Raw genomic sequence first — 23,332 nt, forward strand, 5'->3', positions numbered from 1 at the left:
ATAATTTTAAATCACGAACGATCGTAAATTGCTTATCACATTTTTTTGTGCATAATGAAGGGACTAGAAGAAAGGAACAATATGTACCTAACAAATTAAACAACAACGACAATGCTTTTTTGTCACCAAAAGATCATCATGTAGACGTTCTGTTAGTTTTTCGGAAGCAACATCATCCTCTGACTGATTTAAAGCATCAGAAGCATATTTTTCCATTTCAGACATTATTTAACAATTATTACTGAATGATGCAGCGCATTGTCCTTAGAGTGTTTTATGGAGAGTAAACTTACTACTGGATAGTCTGCTTTGTTATTTGTGTCATTTAGAACATAATCGGCACGACAGAATGACTCGACATGTCTTAATTGCTTATCTCGTTTTACTACGTTGTATCAGTAGAATAAACATTTGGACCAGTCTAATGGTACATCCATGGAACGTGTTTTAACGATAGTAAATTCATCCTCACACGCATTGGTTTTTCCCTTATTCAAATTACAAAATGTATTCTTCTTTATAGCACGACCTAAACTGCTTTACTTTTTCTTTTTAATGGAATAAGCACTGCCCATCATTTTTCTGATTAATTCATATGGATTCCAATATTTGTCCATTAGAAAAACACAATCAGAGAAGAGTAATAACACCTCAAACATTATTAAACCTTTTCATCTGTTCTTATCCAAACATTTAGACACACACATTGATTCAAGACTACATTGACTGATTGAGGTGAATATTGAATCTTAAACTGCTATATGACGGTACGTTTTTATTGATGGAGGCCGCTGGAGTACCCAGAGAGAATCACTGACCTTTGGTAGAGAAACTAGTAGTTCTAGTAAAAAACGATTGAACTCGAGAGCACCTACCTTGCACGGGATTCGAACTCACAATATCAGTCATAACCATGATAACTGGCTAGTGATACAGTACTTACTTAGTACTTCAACCTATCGACCACTGAGACCCCACAATTGATTAAAAAATAGTCCTATCATATGAGAAGTAGACAAACGTTTGTTCTTGCCCAAATTGACCTATTTATAGATTTGTGTTACTGATATTTTTTTTTATTATAAAAAAACATCAATCTATTATATAACATACCTTAATAATTAATTGCTTAGTCTTTCAAGACCAGTTCAGATCAAAATTACTCTTTTAGTTCAAAATAAGTTTATAAGTGAGTAACAATGCAGTTCTAGCATCGGGTTGAGCAAATTGTTTTGTTACACATACGTGTTAGATGTCAATAATGCTACATCTATGCACAGTAGCCTATAGTATTAATAGTTTTCGTTTGTTAGTGTGGTCCAAAAGTATAACTCATTTATATAGATTAGACTGTTAGTTTTCCCGTTTGAATGGTTTACGCAAGTCATTTGGGGATCCTTGCTGTTCGTTGTAAGCCAAAGCTACGTATTGAATGCCGTACCTTGACATACTATTTTTAACTTTTTACACATTGAGACCTGATTGAGAATTGTCTCTCTGGCACTTATTCCATCTCTTCTTATTTATATGATATTCCCTTACTCTGGATAATGTAATAAAAATATGAGCTTATTACACACGGATGAGGTTATTGAAAAAGCTACATCCCCTTTACTTTTTTCACAAATTTAGCATTGTCCATGATTTCGTCTTTATTGAAATTCTTAGTATTGCCACTTATATAAAAACAAAAATTCATATAACGGATTAAAATATATATTCAAAGGTTCATTACTTTTTTTTGTAACAAAACTTGTATCTTTGTTTAATGAGTTGAATGAATAAATTTCGTTAGAAATAAGAACTTTTCTCCGTTCAAGTGATTTATGTTGTACGATAAACTCATCATAGATACCAGGACTAAATTTTGTATATACGCCAGACGCGCTTTGCCCCCCGCAGAGCTATAAAAAAACAGTACATTAACGGATGTTAAACGGACTCTTTTTAGATGATACACGGACTCTTTTCAGTTGTTACACGGACACTTTTTATGAATAGAATCACATCTAATTTTAAGTTTAAAAAGTGCACATGAACTCACTGATCATGATCAGTGAGTTCATGTGCACTTTTTAAACTTAAAATTAGATTTGAACTTTTTGGTTCACCGACATATTTCCTGTATTTTTATTAAACGAATAATTAAGCTAGCATCATATCTTTTTCAAACATTTCCAGTAAAATACTATTCATATCAGTGCACTAAGGGATTAGACATTTAACTTAAAAAAGGGGGTATGGTTTTCTCCTAAAAAGAGATATTTTGATCCCAAATTTTATGAGAAAAAAATTATAATGGTCAAGCAGAGGACAAATTAATGTTCTGCATGATTCCTGATTTTCCGAATACCGTTTATTTAATAGTGCTTATTTAAACAAAAGTATTTGGGCGATGGCGTTGAAAAGCAAATAGTTAATATACTCAGAAAAGATCATACCGCCCCCTTTATGAAGCAAAATAATCGGTCAATGTATGGTTTCTTCAATATATGGACATAAATAGTATTTTGGACAATGCTGAAAGTAAAGAAATGAGGATACCGACGTTTACATTTCAATAAAAAAAAAAATAGGAAATAAGTTAATAAAAATGAAATCTTATCAAAAGATAAATTCCCTATCAACTCACCAATGCACGATTGATCCTATAAATAAAAAGTGTTCGTGTAATACACTTTCAAATAAGCAACAAATCTAGAAGAAAATCATTCAACTTATGTCATCAATTTTGGACGGTAAGCTGCGATTGGGTCATATAGTAACACGTGTTTAATCCCGATAAACGCTTGCAGATCTAGAGACGAGCAAGAATTTAAAAAAAATCAAAGTATGATATATGCCTGAATATATATAATATTAAGACAAAATCCATCAGTGGCGGATCCAGCCATTTTAAAAAAGGGGGTTCCTAATCCAGGACAAAAACAGGGAGATCCAACTATATGTCCCAATTTAAAAGCATTGATCGTCCAAAAAAGGGGTGCTCCAACCCCCGGGACCCACCACCACTGAATATTGAATTCATGTATTTGCAAACAAACGTGCGATATTTACAATTTTTTGAAAGGGGGAATGGGGGGATGGAATGACACATCCTGCATTTTTTCATCAAAATAAAGATCACAGCCTGTTTATTTTAAATAAAATTAGACCCCCTTCCCGCTTTCCGTTTTATCCATTATAACTAAACGTTAGCTTGCTTACCACTAAAATATTTCTTTAATAAATTACTTTTTTACGAAGTTGTATTTTAAAAAGTCTTAAATATGTACAGCATTCATCTTTTACTTGAAATTGTTCTTTTTTATCAAATTATTAGATTCCTGATTTTTTTCTTGAAAAAAACTCTCGGTTGAAGGGAAATGAACAAAACTTTTGTTTATACTATAACTAACATTCACTGCTTTATGGCTATCTAAGTTTCTCAAATGTTTAGTCTTGCAAAATGTATTATTACTTTCTTGAAACGTCGTACAAGTCAGATACAAAACAAAAGTAATAAAAAAAACAGACCGGAAACAACCGTATAGGTTTTCTGCACGAGTAGCTAGGTCAAGGTCCGAGGCGATCAGCTCGGTCCTTGACCTGACTACTCGTGCAGAAAAACTATCCGGCAACTGTTGTTACCGGCCTGTTTCTTTGTTACCTGTGTATAGTATCTAATACTTAACTACATTACTAGATACAAATATGAAAAAGGCGTTTCTCTTTATTAAATATCAATGGTAATTCTTAAGATATGTCTTTACATATTACATGTATTATCTGCTATAGTCGTTACGTCACAAATATCTTGCAAAAACTAAAATCGTAATTCTATATATTACAATTAATATCACGTGAAAAGTAATTTATAGGCAAATTGCAAAGCGTTAGATTCTATCCCGAACTCAGATAAAAGTCACATTTATTTATTAAAGAAAAGTTTATAAATGAGTACAATTTAACAACAACTTATAGCTACTAATTAGAAAATTTCTTTAGATCGATAATGGATACATGAATTAAAAAAAAAACATGTAGATTTTGCTTCATGTTTACATTCAGTAAATACATTTTTACAGTTGGAATGATACTGTTATCAAGAAACTACATGAATAACGTGTATAAACAATAATTAGTTTTACCTATAAAAAAACACAAAAAATGTGTAATGATATTGATGTAAGTCATTTGGCACATTCAATTTTCTTTAGTACAAACATATGTCAAATATTATTCTGCAACAGTTGTACGACATTTCACACCTTTCCGTTTTCTCATGTTTTCCTTTCAATGTTGATTACACATTTTACACAAATACTTAAATATTGATCACTTCAGCGAGTGTGCTTCAGCTGCTTGTAGTAATAGCATGCGCAAACATTATCATGATTAAAGCGACCTTCAATAATAATTTCATGATATATTTTGTATTGGATGACTGCATCACACTTATATCATGTATATCTCTCACTCATAATCAATATTTATAACTTATCATGGCTGAGCTAGCAAACATAGTAATTTTAAATCTGGTTTAACACTTCCGTCACTGATGAATGAATGAAAAAATGTAAATATGATTTGAATTTTTGTATACGATAATATAAAATGTCAATGACAAATCCAGACAGAGGTTGGGCTTGGATTATACTTGTGGCTTCGTTCGTAGAGAATTGTTTAGTGGGATTTTCTCTGTATGCTATAGGACTCATTCATATCATATTTTTAGAAAAATTCAAAAAGGATATAACCTTAACGTCATGGATTAGTGCTAGCTTTATATGTCTTCTTAGCTTGACAGGTAAATCAATTTATTTTTGTTAACTAACACAAAATTGTATATATAAATAATACGTTTTTCATTTCTATTTTTGTTTTACAAGTGTTATTCAAGTGAGGTTACTAATTGTCTGAGCTAATTGTATGTAATCACGAAATTGAAAGTAATGATAGCATCAATGTAATGAAAATCATATAGTAATTGGTTTTGTCATAATTTCCCAGTGTTTTTATTCATTTTTTGTAGTACTTACCGGTTTGCGATCTTTCAGTTTTATAATGGTATATAACTTTAACTTTATTCTGTATAACACGTGTAACACGAATGCCTTTACCATCCTACAGCAGTGTCTCTGCATATATATAGTTTGAATAATGCACTTATTTATGAAACTTATTGAGTATATGATATAATCTTTGATATAATTTTTTCTAAATGGATGTCTTGTTTCCTGTAAAATTATTTCTGAATAAATTGCTTGTATATGTGTAAAGTCTGAACTATAATAACTAATTCACAGAGAGATGCCATTAAAAGTTATATTCAAACTTTATCCACAATATGTTTTGTTTTTTTGCTTTAATTATTTTGACTTTTTTTTATTTTTTAATGTGAACATGGTAAACATAAATCAACATTTTTAAATTGTCGAGTAGCTGTTCGTGAAAAATACAAAGCTAAGATAATTTATAAGAGTACTAGTCGACTAGACGCTCTCTCGCTCTCTAAATATATATAGGTTAGTGAGAATTATACATTTACCTGTAACTGTAACACATCAATACTTTTATTTTCATCTCAAGAAACGTATGACCTAAATTATTTTTTCACACAAAATACAGTTTGTATAATCTGTCATAGTTCAATTATTTTCAGAACGCATGGATGATTATTCTTTTTTTTATGTCATTCATTATATTTAGATTCTGTCTACCGAGTGGAAAGTCTATAGATCATAAACATTTTATATCACATTCGTGTCTGTTAATAGTAAATATATGTAGGAGTTAGTGGTAAGTGGAATCATTCTTTAAACAGGTCGGGATCACTACCTTGTATGGCAATGCATAAATTAGCATATTTATGTTCTCGCACATGAATTTTTTTATTTACGTGTGACGCAATTTTTTTTACCCGGGTTTTTGACCAATCCACAAAATGAGTGGCAATGTATGATGGACTACTACGTGATTAAAATCAAACAAGTACACGTGTTATTTACTGAAATACAAGACATTTTTTCGTGCAATGCGGGATTAACAATTTTACTTAGTTTTTCATTTTTTGTATCCACATTTATAGTTTGTGATATAAAGTATTCGTTCCATGCTCAGATTAACGAAGAGTTGTTTTCATGCGAAGAAACAAATGATTGAATTACCAGATATATATCCATAAATATGTTTGGTGATGACACGGAGATTTTATGTATTTTTGTCCACCAAACAGCAACAAAACAACAGTGATAAAACAATTACCTATAAGACAAACTTAGTTTAGTAGATTGCGTCTTGGACGGAAAGAGATCTCATTTGGCACTCATACCTTATCTTCTTCTTTCTATATACAAAACACGTTTTCAGAAACTTAAAAGGTAATATAGCATTTAATATGATCCACAGGGTTTAGATAATTTGAGATATTGCACATACGTCAATAGGATAGCAGCCGAATGATAAAAATACCTCTGAGGTATATTTTGGAATAAAATACGCAACCAACAGACTTTATCAATGGATGAAACAATACAAACTATGTTAAAGCTATTTACCGTACAAAATTGAGAATGGAAATTGGAAATGAGTCAAAAAGAGAGACAACAACCCAACCATAGAGCAGACAACAGCCGGAGACCACCAATGGGTCTTTAATACAGCGAGAATCTCTGCACCCGGAGGAGTCCTTTAGCTGGCACAAGTATATACTAGTTCAGTGATAATAAACGTCATACTAAATTCCGAATTATACACAAGAAACTAAGATTAAAATCAGTCAAGACTATCAAAGGCCAAAAGCTCCTGCCTTGGGACAGGCGCAAACATATCGAGGTTGAACATGTTTTTGAGATCTCAACCCTCCCCTATACATCTATCCAATGTAGTAAAAACAAACACACAGCAATATGCATACTATAACTCAGTTAAAGAGAAGTCCGAGTCAGAATAGGTAACAAAAGAAACTAAACAAAATGACAATAATACATATAAAGTAACAAAGGACTACTAGCAGTTACTTACATGCCAGCTCCAGACCTCAATTACAGCCGATTTCATTGAGTGTGCAATGAAAGGTAGAATCCTTGGTTAGCTTACTTGTTAGCTGAACCGTAAAGTCTTAATTATGTAAGGTATACTACCATCCTTACGAATTAGTCTAGACTTACAGACATATAAATTGGCTATTTTCGGACTTGTCTACTCTTAAAGGATGGCAGTTTACCTAACTTGAAATCGGCTGTAAACTGATGGAAAGATTATGTTTTCATCACTAGCATATCAAGCACAATTCCTACCCACTTTTATAACACTTGTTTTAACCAGGATACTGAATATTATGATGTTCTTACTTGTAGTTCATATCCTGATAATTTTTTTACACATCCAGTACAGATAGACGTGTTTCTGTGCCAGTTTTCTTGTTTCCGAGGCAGACATGTTTTTAAATGACATTATATACTTATTTAAAAAGCTCAAAACATTTACGTTCTGAAGAGTGGTCACTCAATCTGACATTTCACTGTTTCACGCCGTGAAATAAGTGCACCGATACAATACATAACTATGGAACAAACCTGTTCAACTACTTTTACAAGGCGAAAAAGAAAGTCGAATTTTGAAGCACGTAAACAATACATTTTTAATCTGAGCATTCAAATTGAAGATTGTGTTATACATATTTCAATAAACATATTCGCAGAACAAAAACATTTATTTTGAGAATCCCAGACACTATATTAGTTTTCACTTTTTCCACTAATTTCACGTGCTTTCTAGTGATAGTAAACTCTTAGTAGCCCACAATGCATTGTAGTTTATTGAGTCGATATATTCTGACGTCAGGAAATCTAGAGTTCTCGAACTGTTAAAAATGCCTATTTAATATATTTCGACAATTACACATATAATAGATACGTTATGAATATTCAACAATACAATACTTACTAAGGAAGATATGATTATTTTGTATTGACATGAAATATCCTAGATATGTTAGCATTCTGTATGTTTATGTTTAATAAATGTTGAATTATTCAAAACGCTTATGTGTTTCTATCCCTTTTAATAGATTGCCTTAGCCATACGGATATTCAGCATAACCTTTTGGAAGTATGCCTCTTCATTGCTCTTCGGTTTACTTTTTGTAAATGTTCCCAAACCTTGCCTAATTGGGGAAGAAATTTAATACGCATATAAAATTGAGAATGGAAATGGGGAATGTGTCAAAGAGACAACAACCCGACCATAGAACAGACAACAGCAGAAGGTCCCGCATCCGGAGGCGTCCTTCAGCTGGCCCCTAAACAAATATCTAAACTAAACTCAAAATTATACACAAGAAACTAAAAATTAAAAATCATACAAGACTAACAAAGGCCAGAGGCTCCTGCTATAATGTAGATTTGAACACGTCAACTTTTCGACGTCGTGATATGAAATCGTAAATGCTGCTTTCGGGCCTATTTGTCAGTCGCGGTCATTGTTATTTTGTTTTGTTTATCTACTGGCTTTCCAGATGTCATCTTGTTGCCTCATATCGCGAAGATAGAACTTGAGAATGTAACCAGTATGCATACGCATATGTAGCGGCCAGATTGTACTATAATAAGACCCAAAGGAAAGAGAGGGGTAGCACAGAATTTAAGTACAAGTTAAACCTCTTAAAAGTTTGAAAATATGCTGCACTGCCCTATGGTTTGACCTATCTATGAAAATAGTAGTGCATATAAAGATTTCCTTTCTTTTAAATCCTGTTTACAAAAATCATTGTAAAAGTAGATAAGTTTTCGCCGTAAAAGGAGTTTCTACAGGAAATTGCATTGTTTTTATTTACTAATGAATTTTATGTAGACGAAATGCTCTTCTTGTTTACTATATTAGTAAGCCTGATATTTTATGGGCTTTTTTATTAACCATTTGGTTAATGTCACAGCTGGTGAACCTTTCATCACCGCGGGCATCATTAGCCAAGTAATCAGCGCTTTTGTCATAGAAAACCACATTATTAAGTATATTTGCTGTAAATTTATACTTGGAAAATGTTTAATGTTTCAAAACACTAATTTGTTTTTACTAAAAGGCATAAATAATTTCATCCGTTTTAAGCACATTTTCCTTATTTTCAGTTTTTAATGTTCATCAACAACATCTTTAATTAGACCTTTCTGATGATGGGACTTATACATACGAAACGCGCGTCTAGTGTACGCTATCAAATTATATGCATGGTATCTTGGTTGAAAAAAACATTTACAACAAAAGAGATGATTGACGCTTCTCAATTGTGAACTTCACATTTCTATGCATCGCCTGCATACGGTGTGTATATCTCCCAATTGATTCAATATTACCTGACCTGTATTTCCTATCTTCATTTCCTTTGTAAAGGTTTGCTGAACACAAGGAAGCTATTAAACAAAGTGTTCCAAATGAAGAGGTTAAAACAATCGTGAATTGGTTGACCGTTATGGAATATTTGTCTCACATATGGTACGGATACGTCCCTTATGTCGTTACTACAATCCCGTTCCCTTTTAACGAATGCGACCTATCGAATTAGAACTATCTTTCGGTGTTTTAGCAGTTATTTAAAACAAAATCCTTGTCTTTTTTTAGGACCTTTGGCCAGTTATTGCATTGGACGATGGGATTGTCGAGTTACCATGATAATGGGATCCCTCCTAATGACGACATCGCTAGTAGTCACAGCGTTTGTAAACAATATACTACTGGCATTCATATTTTTCGGTGTTTTAGCAGGTATTGTACATGTTATATACAATTATCACTTTGTTTTAAACTAGCTAAATTAGCAAATGCATTTCACCACCAACAATTGTATAACATAGCAAGTATTATATACCCAACTTAAAGTGTTGAATTGAAAATTGTGAACAGCAATGCATTAATACGGAATACATCATGTCACTGCTGACAGAGATTTATTTCCCCGAGGGTATCACAAGCCCAGTACTCAGCACTTTTTGTGCTGACATGAATTGTCATTGATATGGTTATTTTTATAAATTTACTGTTTACAAATGTTTGAATTTTTTGAAATACTAAAGCTGTTTTACCTCAGGCATAGATTTCCTTAGCTGTATTTGGCAAAACGTTTAGGAATTTTGGTCCTTAATGCTCTTCAACTTCGTACTTTATTTTGCCTTTTTAACTTTTTTGGATTCGAGCGTCACTGATGAGTCTTTTGTAGACGTAACGCGCGTCTGGCGTATATACTAAATTTAGTCCTGGTATCTATGATGAGTTTATCATAATGATTTTAATACAATACGGTAGAACAAATTATTGTGCAGTTCAATACAAAGCAACGAATGCAATGTTCATTTTGCAAACACGTTTAGAGCGCAAAAATGTATGAAATTTCATTTGACATTTCTGCAATATAAGGATATTAACTTAAATATCAAATTCCAATATAAACCAAGAAAATGGAAGTCCATAAAAACTGAAAAAAATCAAACATTGATATATAAACAGAACATAGTATGAAAAAACAACTATCATATTTTTGACATGGTATAGGAATTTTCCATAGAAATTGTTGGGTTAGACATAGTGTATTACTAGCAAAAACATACACGTGTATGGCAGTAATTTCATCTAAACATGGAAATATTATAAGCGAATAGTTTTTAAACATATTGGTCTTGTATTTTGTTCATGCAATTAAAGAGAAACTGTTTTTAATGATTGTAGAATATTATTTGTCATGCAAATAACTAAAATGTGTAAAAGCAACCTCGTGTACTATGACATATTCCCTTAAGAACAATATTTACCAAAAATATGCAATTACCCTAAAAATTTTTATGTAAAATAATAAATTCTAACAATTACCACAATGAAAGAAAGTAAAGAATACTTAAGCCCTAATGTTGCTTCTATGTGTTTTGCGGAAAAATCAGCTTTGAAATATATTACATATACACCTGTCGGTTACATATATTTCACTGTGATGTACATACATCGACCTTTTTATTTAAGATTCACAGTATAATAACTTAAAAGTGATGAAAATACTTGGATTTTAAGATTTTTTTTTATGGCAATTGCATTTAAAACGTATAGTTGTAAACACATTTAATATTATACTGATACATTCATTTTGGAAATACTTATACATTGTCAACACAATTAAAAAAAGACAACCCTGCTGTTTTGTTTGTAGTCAACAATGTGTAATCTTTTTTGTACAATTTCAAATTTATGTTAAGCATGAAACTATATCAGTAACATTGGGTTTATCTAGTTATTTATTTCGAGTATGGTATTCGTCCGCTGTGTATCATGTTAGCTAATATGCATAATAGTATTTAGTATGTTTGATCATTTTTAAGAACCTTTATGACGCTAAAAATAACGACAACATGTAAATAATTTTGTTTTAGATCGTAATACTTATTATAATTATTTGTGTGTAAGCCATTTTCTAAGAATGACTAGTTAAAACATAACCAAATATTGTCTTTTGATTTTACATCTTTCTTGTACAAACTATTCCTATATCTTTTGTAGGTATTGGCGTAGGTCTGATGTTAACAACTGGATTAATTGTTATAGCTTTTAACTTTGAAAAGAAACGTAACGTAGCAACTGGTATTGCTGTATCAGGCTGTGGAATCGGTCCATTTGTTTTAAGTCCTATTTATCAGATGATTTATAACGAATATGGATATAATGGATTCTTTCTATTCTACGCTGGACTATCTTTCAACGTATGCGTTGTTGGAGCAGTTCTGCGACCATCGCGATTGGAAGCATCTAGTAAAATTGCAAAAAAAAGAAATATAACGTTACATAAAAAATGTTGTGAATGCGATTTAACAGTAATGAAAAACATACCATTAATTTGTGTATGCATAGCGGGAGTGTTCTTCAATATTGGAATTTTTATTATCTATTTACACTTCCCGGCATATGCAATAGAGAATGATTCCACACAAGTACAAGTTTCTTGGTACTTATCTATAGCAGGTATTTCTAGCTGTATTGGGAGAGTGTTACTTGGAATGGCAACAAACAGTGAAGATGTTAGCGAAGATATAATATTCTTTGGAACGTACTCGCTAATCGGAGCTGCCACCATTGTAGTGCCTTTATTCATCAAAATTCACTATGCTAAAATTATGTATTCTATAGTGTTAGGACTTAATTCTGGCAGTTGTTATGTTGTTATTATTTCTATTGTTTTAAGATTGACTGGACCTGACCACGTTGCACAAGGAACTGGTTATGTTATGGCTTATATAGGAGTTGGATCATTAGTTGGACCACCTTTAGCAGGTACTAAAGTTATTTGTCTTTGCTTCATATATTACAGGTATTTTATACTATTTAAAGAGGATCGAGTTTTAAAATTGGCATATTTAAAAGGTAACTGTTATGCATATGCAGATATTTGCAGGAGAAATCAATCAAACCAGAAACGACACCCGTTGTTTTAAATTAGGTGCTAGCATTTTATAGGCGTGACAAGTGTCATATATTGGCTTGTTCATTATCAAAATCAATAGCAGAAACAAATAATATCCAATGTTAATTAATTAATTTATTTACTTATAAACATCTTGTACTACTTTTCTATAGGTGTTATCGTTGACAATGGCGGAAGCTACGCATCATCGTTTATTATAGCAGGTATATACAATGTTTAGGTGATTTAAAATGAATGGTAAATGATCACATGAAAATATAAAAAGATAAGTTATGATTGCCAATGAGACAACTATCCAGTATAGACCAAATAATGAAGAAATGTTGCAATATAAGGTTACTGTGCGGCTTTCATTGATGGATAGAACCCACACCGCATATCAGGCTATAGCTATAGGTGGCCTCGAAATGACAAATGTTATAAAATTCAAACAAGAAAACTAATTGCCTGATTTATGTACCAAAGAATAATTGAGAAAAACAAAATTAATTTACAGCAAACAAATGACAACAACTGAAATACAGGCTTCTGATTTTGACAGGAACAAAAACAATGTGGCAGCGTGAAACGTATTGCAGACACCATCCTACCCATAAATTGGGACAGATCGAGGTAAAACAGAACAAAGTACAAACTATAAAAACCTATACAAACTTGTTGAAACAGGCTAAACTTATTAGATCGATACAAATATATGGTTTATTTTATAATAAACACAAACGTATAAGCAATTTTGTTCTTGCTTGAACAACAATTTTTATATTACCTTTGTAAAGCATCTATGCTAAAATATTGATAATACTTGAAAAGGATAGCAGAAATTACCAAACATATTGAACAGCGCCATAGATCACACCAACTAGTAATTTCTTGAACAATAATTTCCTCCGCATATGTAGACCAAAACGGTGAACAAAATTGTTAAACCATCACATTACTGCTACAAACAGGAATGCTTTAACATTCGATCTATCCAATTCATTTTTGTCAAAATGGTTTTGAAAACAAAGTTTCTTTGTTGTATATTTTTAATTGCATCCAGATCATTTAAATAAACGATCGCTTAGGTTTATCGATATAACAGATTTGAGATGTGATGTCAGAGTTTATCAAAATATTATTCTACAAGCAGATTTAATCTCATATAGGCACGTGTCGCATATCAATTCAAACCCAAAGTCCATACGAATACCTTTGGGGAATGCATCTGGTTACGTTTCAAGACAATATTCTCGTTTTATGATCGATTGCAGTAGGGAGAAAACACAGAAAACAAGAATACAATTGAAAAAGACAACAAAAAAGGAATTGGCCGAAACGTTTCGAAATATAAGATTGTATGTCTTTAATAATCAAAGAAATAGCAGATCACAATAAAACAAATATCAATAAACCTTTTTGTTAAAGTCAAATGTAAATCTATAGACCGGGGGGAATGTATTTATGATTATGACCTAGATGTACCATACGACCGAACATATCTATATAGTCGTTGAAACGCCTTAGAATATGACATCAGTACATGTTATACTAACTTATTACGGTACTAGTTTTCATATCGAGGGAAGTCTTATTAATGTTGTACATCTTTGCCATCTTATTTATATCTATGATAGTATTCTTCTTCCCTTTTTCAGGTTTATCACTCATATTTGGTGGTTTTACAGAACTCTGTAATGTTTGCTTTAAAACGAACCGTTATAATAAACCATTGATTGACGAAGTTGAGGTGTCAATTAAGGATGACGAGATTATTAATAAATAAAAGCATGCCGAGGAGGAGACAACTGTCTTAAGGTGTAACACCACTAATTCGGGCCCGGCCCGAAAGCACATACCAGAAAGTACATATTTAACACAAAAAAGTTCCTACTCATGAGTGCAACTTTCAAAATATGTACAATATTTAGTTATTTTTGGTACCAAATGAAAGCTGGAGGACTGGTGATCATTGTAGAACACTTTTTGACTCATAATTTTGAATATTAAAACTACATCAAATTTGAAAAAGAGGGTATGTTTTGACTGTTTGTCAGATCTGAAGTACCTGTTTTGGTACATTCAAAGTTCCGGGCACCAGTTTTTTCTTATATGCCATTAAAAGTATGCTGATTTTTTCAGTACATTACATCCCAGCTCCTTTGTTCTAACAGGGGTGATCTGAGCCGGATCACCCTAGTTTGAGTTTTTTTGTTATTCATGCTTTCCTTTGTTCTGTAACATTTTGGTGGGAATGTCAAATCCACTATAAAACTTATAATTAATTATACGGAAAAGACTATTAAAATCCACGTAGAAAAAATCCAGTGTATATGCTGGGATTCGAACTCAAGACCTTTAGCATATCAAGCCACGACACATACCACTACACCAGGACGAGTGGATACGAATGATTAGTAATTTGACATACTTAAAGGAAGCAAGATCTTTTTATAAGTGGGGCGAGTTGTCAAACTTTATTCAGTGGGGTTTAAACCTTTTTCGTTAATAACATGAATAAGTGAGTTTTCAGACTGATTGTTCAATTTGATTTTACACTTTGTCAAAAGTGGGGCGAGTAGGTAAACAAGAGAGGGGCGATTTTTTTTTATAAAGTGGCGATATAGTGTGGGCCGATTGGCAAGTGGGGCGAGTTGGCATTATTTGATATCTACTCATCGTGTTTGAGGGTCATTAAGGGTATACATTATATAGTAATATATAAAGTATATTATAATGGTTGTGTGGCATTCTAAAGTAGATTTTATGAACTGTAAATGGTTTTCCGTCTAATCTAAAACAGCTGGGATGTAAAATAGTTATCCCATTCGGACTTGGTGTGTTAGTGTTAGATCACCCTCTGGCCTCCGGCCATCGGGGTGATCTTACGCTGACACACCGCGTCCTTGTGGGATAACTATTAAAGACACCATAAAGTGTTGCGTTGACATGCAATGATTGTCACTTTATTTGAACTTAAAACAAAAGAGGTGTACCTGCTTGAAATGGAGGATTTTAACATAGAAAGCAATGAGGCCATGACTTAGTAGTGTACTTCCTTAACATAAAATAAATTTAGAATTTCTTAATTCAAGAATAAACAATCGGAACTTTTTAATTGGCCATAAATATCGACCATTAAATCCAATGTTGATTATTTAAAACAATAGTTGAATTACTGTAATTTTTTAGTCGACCATGAAGTTTCAATCTACATTCATATCGATTTCAGCACTATTGTATAGAGACAACAATGACTTATTATAAGTGAACTTCATTCTTTACAATGTAGCTTAATACATTCCATATACTCCATAAGTGTAATGTGAGGTGTCTTCAACATTCAGGTCGTATATACAATGCGACACATGAAAAAAAACCAATGTTTTACATTTGTTATCTGACATTATAAGTACCAGACGGCATTGTACAATATCTTAATACTATAGATACTGACGACATTTTTTAACGAGTTTAAATTAGAAATAATGGTTTGAAATATTCATGGCAAATATGTGCATTGATTCCAAGTAATCGATATAATAGATGCTGGTAGAGGAACTTACCTGGAAAGCATTTATCGTAGAAGATATTTTTACACTTATCTTGAAATGTAGAGAATTTCCTTCATATTTCAATATAATGAACAAAAACTGAGCATAGATTTTAAGTCCATATAATTTTTCATGAGCAAATCATGATATGAAATGTAAGCTCTTGGTCATCGTATCAATTGTAGGGAGACGTATAGTCTATATGTGGATGCTCCAGGAATGTTGATAAATAGAAATGGAAAGTACGCAATTAGAATTCTGACATCATATCTTTTTTGTAAAATTTTGATATCAACCGACCCTCATTGTCAAGTTCTAAATGTTAGTCAAGATAAAAGCAGACTTAAATGTATCTGGTGTATCCTTTGTTTCAAGTTCGATATAAGCGACAGGCGAAAGCTACCAATGACTAAAAACAAACAACAGTATACACAAAGCACAACATACACAACTAGATACCGAGCAGCACGAACTCCACCAAAAACCAAAGCTACTTGGCGTGTTGTGCATGTCAGTACATGTACATGACTTTTGTATAATAACGAGCAAATGAGGACGGGAGTGTGGCTACGATAATTGAACATATCCTAGTCATCTGTGAAACAGAACAGTTAACCAACTCGTGATAATGTCTGTAAAACTTTCGAAGGGATGGTTTCTACTTCAACGCTTGGATTTCATGTTTCAATAGCTTCCTATCTTGTAAGCAGACACCCTCTATCAAGAAAATAATGATAGGTAAAGAAAGCTCTGGAGTATCGTGTCAACTTCGAGCATTCATACGCTGGAACTGATAAATATTAACACCATCTTCCATCAGTTTTTTTTTAATACAGCATGAATCACGACTTATTCCGGTCTAAGAGTTTCAAACCTTATATATTGACAACGTAATGCCATTTAACATGTTAAACGAAAGAATGAAAAAATAACAAAGAAAATATGTATTCGACTGTTTAGTAGTACGTTGTAATTCAAAGATTATTGAACATGTTTAAACTGATTATTTTTCTACCTGAAACTTTTATTTGCAATAGCGAATGAAATTCTTTGTTTAAAATTAAAATTAGCATAATAATTAAATCCGGTTGAACCGAAAAATATATATGATATATTTTCTTAATGAAAGATTTCAAAATTAAATTTTAACAAGGAAAGACAATGAAAGGCAACTCGATATGCAAAACCCTTAAATCGTAAAATACTTATTATTATTAATGCATTGTTCTAATCAAAACGGGAAGATTATTTGCACCATTTCCTATTGAATGTTTTAAACTCTACATTTTTCTCTGTAATGTAATTTGATTGTTGAGAAATAAAGATTTAGGTACGTCAATCATGTAATTTTAGATATAAGTATTTATTAACAACCACAAGCTTTCATATTTGTATGTTACTAAGAGAGAAGGAGAAAATATATGGACTTGCATTTGTAGAAAGTAGTTGTTATTACTCAAATAGAACAAACATGTGCATTAGCAGTAAGCAAACTTATTGTTTTATTTATTTTCTATCTATTTATTAATCAATTTATTAATGTATTAACTAATTTATTTATTTATCTATTTCATGTAAAGAATTGAGAATGTAAACACATTGTTCTAATTATTTTTTAATCTTATTTGCTGAATGTGACAAAGTTGTATTCATTTTCCTGGCATTACGTTGTCCTATAGTCAACTTTAAAGCGCTCTAATTGGATGTACGAGTACTCTTTATTATTATTATTTTTATTTCTTTACGAATAGCTGAAATGTTTATATTTACAAAAGATCTTCAAGGTTTTATATGTTTTGTAAAATAAAAGTTGCAATGAAAATTATAAACAAGCTTTCTTGGAAGACGGTCATGTCACCAGTTTACTTAACTGTCTAAAACCGAATAATATGTATTTACATCACGCATAACTGCTTTGTCAAGGTTTTTATTATAAAACGTTGCAAATTTATAAAATGCTAGACGTATAAATATATGAATGATACTGTAAAAAAAATATGATTCTATTCATATTACAATGTGTACATCAGGAGAATCATAACAAACTGTTGCTTATTTTTTTATTAGTGCACAGTAATTATACAAATGGCATAAAATAACAGAACGATTAAAACTAACTTAAAAGTACCGCTGATATTGCACTGGTGGATGTATGTAACAAGCCCTGTTAGTTGTTGTTCTTTAATTTTGTCTGTATGTCTGAGTTGTATTTTTTGAGAAAAATAGTTTTATGACACTCAGTCTGCAGTTGATCTGCAACGTCATTTTTTACTTCAATTTCAACAGTTCAACACAACCTTTCAAAACGTATGATACCTTTTATGTAGACATTACAGTTTAACTTTTAGGAAGCATAGACAGAAATATACCTACTCCAACTATTAGAAAATGTTTATTACCATGGCCTTCAATAACTTCTGTTGCCTTTATTTTTCTGTATAAACAAAAATGTACGTGTTTGTTGTTTTCGGGGAAAATGATTTTGCCAATAAAAAAAATTTAGCATGTGTTCGCAATATTCTTATTCAATATATTTTCACTTTTTAGCGAATCACATTTTTATGAAAATAAAAGTATGCTGCATAGATGCCAATGAAACTAAGTATCAACCGGATACCAAATGACAAGGATGTGAGCATATTGTAGTTCACCGTATAGCCTTTACCAATATACAAAACACGTACATAACATATAGTAAGCAGGTCAGTCATGAAAAAATAAACAATATATCAAACGAGAAAAACCAACCGCCTTACCTATGGAAACCATTTTAAGCAAATGGTCACGTATTGTGTTTCCTTCAATCTTTGAAACAAAATAAAATTACAAAAAAAGTTACAAACACCACCTTGACTGTTTACATTTTACCGTATATGTATTTATGCAATAAAATCATGTATGGATTTTACCCATGGATAACTATCGTACAAGATTACATATATATCCACATTGTAGATTCTTCTGTACAACAGTTAAGTCCAAAAATAATATGTTAATAATATAATATAAATTAGATAAACAAGTTACAGCCATCCTATTGAAATAAACCTTACTTTTCGTGTTATTGGGGTTTCAGTTAGTAATATAATTTTGTCATGAAAAATGTGTTTATTGTTTCTCTTGGTGGTCAAAATGTTATTTAAATTTTTCGATTCTTCCGTTTTGCTTTAAAACCTTACAAATAAAATAAAAAAATTGAGCATCTCGTTCTGTTTTTATCATAAAATAAATAGTATATTAAAATTAAATTAGATGAACAAGTTACAGCCATCCTATTGAAATAAACCTTACTTTTCGTGTTATTGGGGTTTCAGTTAGTAATATAATTTTGTCATGAAAAATGTGTTTATGATTTCTCTTGGTGGTCAAAATGTTACTTAATATTTTCGATTCTTCCGTTTTGCTTTAAAACCTTACAAATAAAATAAAATAAATTGAGCATCTCGTTCTGTTTTTATCATAAACATAAGTAACAAACACATACATACATACATTGTAAAAAAAATGCAGTAGTCTTCACGAGAGCATTAAAACATCGATTCAACATTGTCAATCTAACTGTCTTTCAATCTTTTTTCAGGATGATTTAAAGAATAGCCTATAAGACTCAAAACATCTACGTAATATTTCGAAATGGATGCTGCTTATGTTCGCCGCAAGGAGGTGTCAGAAGGCGGAACAGCTGGCATTACAATATTTTCCAATGTTGTGCTTGTCGTAACAATATTTAAATCAGATGGGTGTAATGATGACGCAAATTGTGCAACTCTTGTATTTCTCTTTATGTCTATATGTGTGTATGTAGTGGTAACGGTGTTGGTACCTCTACTGGCTGTGCGTCAATCAGAGAATGAAAAAATACGGAAGGGTATTGAAATAATACAGTTACAGAATGAAGAAATAAAGTTTCATAATGAAAAACTACAGTTACAGAATTAAAAAGTACAGTTACAGAATGAACAAATACAGCTACAGAATAAGAAAATACGGAAACGGAATAGAAAGAAACTGATACAACAAGACGAAATTCCAGAAATTCCAGAAATCGCAGGCGGCAGTAGAATGCGTATGGAAGATTTAAAAAGAAAAACAGATGAACTAACGAGCAAAGCAAACGCAAATGATCGAATGAATAACGCGATCGTAGTATTAACAATAATTGGTGCTCTATTGAATTTTATAATTAATGGGATGAAATTAGGATGAATCTAACATTTAATTCAGGGAAATTATTCGAACTATAGGTACAAATAAATATATTTACAGTATATACATTTTTCCAATATTTTTCGATTATCCCAGATAATGTCTTTTTTTCCATCTGGATTTGTTTTGCTTTTTTGTTGTATTTTAAACCTGAATTATTTCTACTTTTTTCTTTGCATTTCCAGTAATTATTTTATTAAATGTTTTTCAACACATTTTATTCATGGAACACATAATTATTATTCATCTATATACTTTATCCACCATATATATTATACCAATGGAAATATATAATGAATCATAAGGGTCAGACTGTATCTTTGATTAAAACACAACCGTATAATATATCTAATGTTATTATACATGCTTTAATTCAAGAGTATCAGCGTGCAGGGTAGTTCACTTTATATATTGCATTTTAAAAGACTGAGAAGAAGAAAAGTTATACATTACACATATTGGCCGTTACCATTTAACAATTCTGAACCATCTATAATGTGTTGTATACTATTAGAAATATTAGTTGTTGTTTTGTTTTTTGGGGTTTTTGTTGGGGGATGGGGGTTATGGTATTTTTGTTTGGGATATAAGAAGGCTTACCGTATCGTAAATATATCATTTTAAATAAGTGACAGGTCTTGAATATTTTTTTTTATAGAAATATGGATCTGGTTTGTTAATTTATGTCTATTGTTTGGTTTGATAGTATTAGAATGATTATACAGTTGTGAATAAAAACATACAACCTCATATGATAACGTTTTAATTCAGTGTATACATGTACTACACCAAAACATATATATAATCGTGTAGCATATGTTCATTATAATACGATGAGGAACAAAATATAACCTTCTTTAGATGACCACATAGACGTTTTTCGCTTGGTTTTATATCAACTGTATCCAGAATTTTCATTTTAACAGGAAACTTATACATTATGTCAAGAGCATGGTAATCCAGACTGAAAATAGGTAGAGGTTTCCTCCTTTTGGAAGATCAGGGGGAAAATGTTGCTTGCCACGTCTGATCTGAGCTTTCACAAGAATATTAAAACAGCCAAACGACCCCAGCAGAGAAAAGAAATGCAGAAGTTCTCATTTAGAGTTCAACAATATTTCAGACGCGATCAAAATATGTTCATGGGTAAAAATTATAACACGGACAATGCGAATAACTGAAAAGCTGTCTCCAACGAAAACTAAATTCTATAAGAACAAAACATAAGACAACCATATACGTGTTTTTTTCTTTAGACAGGAGCATAAATACGGGACTGGTCTAACTTAAAAAAAAATTTAAATCCAAATCTGTTCTCGTTCAGTGGAATAACAAAAGGTACACAAAAGGCGGAACACATAATTCAGAACAGAAAAAGCATTTAACTCTTAATCAATGGTTAATAGATAACCAAATCACATGTACAATTAAAACATTATCACATAGTAACAAATATAAAAAAAAGAAAATGTGGTATGATTGTCAATGAGACAACTCTCCACAAGATACAAAAATGACACAGAAATAATAACTATAGGTCATCGTACGGCCTTCAACAATGAGCAACGCCCATACCGCATAGTCAGCTATAAAAGGCCCCGAAATGACAATGTAAAACAATTCAAACGAGGAAACTAAAAAGAATAAATCTGCTGAAAACAATATCAAAGAAACTTATAAATGTACCTAACAAAAAATAATGATATATATTTCTGACTGAATACATAATACCATATGTCATAAAAGGAACTTTTTAAAGACTTAGAGAACCAGAGGACACAATCATATGCAATACATCAGAATGAACAGTCCAGAATTCCAAAGCAGAAAAACAAATGAAACATTTGATTCTTGCAACAAACTAGAATTCAATGAATTCATTAGAATCTCCAAACAATACAAGATTAGAGTTTGAACTTCAAAATAATGATTACGTATAATCAACTTTACCTATGATTTAACAGATACAGCTAACATTTCCACCTTGATTTTTTCTTATAAAACAATTAACCCAATGTTTATAAGGGGGGGGGGGGGAGTTGATATGGTTGTGCAGAATTTAAAAGTACGCATTCATGTACGGTCGTGAATAAAGTGTGTCGCGCTATCAATACGTCGAAAAACATTAAAAATACTTTTTGAGAGGTCCGTAGGTGACCTTGTGTTGCAGGGCAACATTTCTGTTTCTATCTGACATGCATACCTTTTTATCTGTCCAGTTACTAAATTTTTGCATTTTATTCATTGCTTTGTGAACCTAACTTTTGGAATTATTGTTAAATTATTTTTGTCCTGAATATGCATGAAATATTCAATACTCGATTTAAAATTAGCGAAGGACAATTCTTAACATTGTTACCTTTATAATGAAAATAACCATAAACAACTGAAAGTGGAAATACATTTTATTTAATAATTCCTGCAAGTGAAATGATTTGTCCACATATAAAATCTCTTTTATAGCGATAATAATGCTTTTTCATGATGTTTCTATCCCTTCTGTAAAAATTACAGTAACGTTCACATTTCGTTAAACTTTTTCTTTATTTTCTTGCCCGTGACGGTTTACTCTTTATTTTATAGAATGCTAATTCATACAGATCAACAGTCTTGCTTTGCGTTAAATTAATCAACGCAAAAAACAATTTGGTAGTTCGGTAGCTTTTTATAAAGCTCTTTTTTGATACTATTGTATAATACTTGCCACAAATGAAACGCTTATATATCGGTACCTTCACTTTCGTTTGAAACCTATTAGTATTTTTTTTTTATCCATGGCGTTGTCAGTTTATGTTCGACTTACGAGTTTGACTTTCCTTTGTTTTCTTTCGTCTATTTTTATTTTTTTTTTTGTCTCTCTCACCTTTTTTTTAATACGATTTAGCAAATTTTATATCGAGAACGTTTCTTTACCACGGAAAAACAAATTATTATGATATGTTTTATGATATTTCTTCTAAATTCACAGTTTACGGAGAGATAAGAAAAGAAAAAAAAAATACGGCAAAATGTAAAACTCGATTAAAGTTTTGACAAACGCAAGTCTTATAATCTGACCTCTATTAGTTAGGAGAGGAATTATCATTGATCGCAAAGATCATGGTTTATGCTACCTCTATAAGTATCTTCATTTTGGCATACAATCTGTAAGATG

General features: G+C 31.5%; 1 protein-coding gene across 1 annotated transcript; it reads left to right on the plus strand.

Annotated features, from left to right (window-relative positions):
- Positions 1-4,559: 4,559 nt before the first annotated feature.
- On the plus strand, positions 4,560-14,609 carry LOC143074603 (monocarboxylate transporter 12-like). Its single transcript, XM_076249980.1, has 5 exons — positions 4,560-4,789; positions 9,601-9,744; positions 11,521-12,288; positions 12,592-12,642; positions 14,077-14,609. The coding sequence occupies exons 1-5, from the start codon at positions 4,597-4,599 to the stop codon at positions 14,202-14,204; spliced, it is 1,284 nt and encodes a 427-aa protein (XP_076106095.1). The 5' UTR covers positions 4,560-4,596; the 3' UTR covers positions 14,205-14,609.
- The last annotated feature ends 8,723 nt before the right edge of the window (positions 14,610-23,332 follow it).

Source organism: Mytilus galloprovincialis, chromosome 5, assembly GCF_965363235.1.
Source record: "Mytilus galloprovincialis chromosome 5, xbMytGall1.hap1.1, whole genome shotgun sequence".
Classification (NCBI taxonomy): Eukaryota; Metazoa; Mollusca; class Bivalvia; order Mytilida; family Mytilidae; genus Mytilus; species Mytilus galloprovincialis.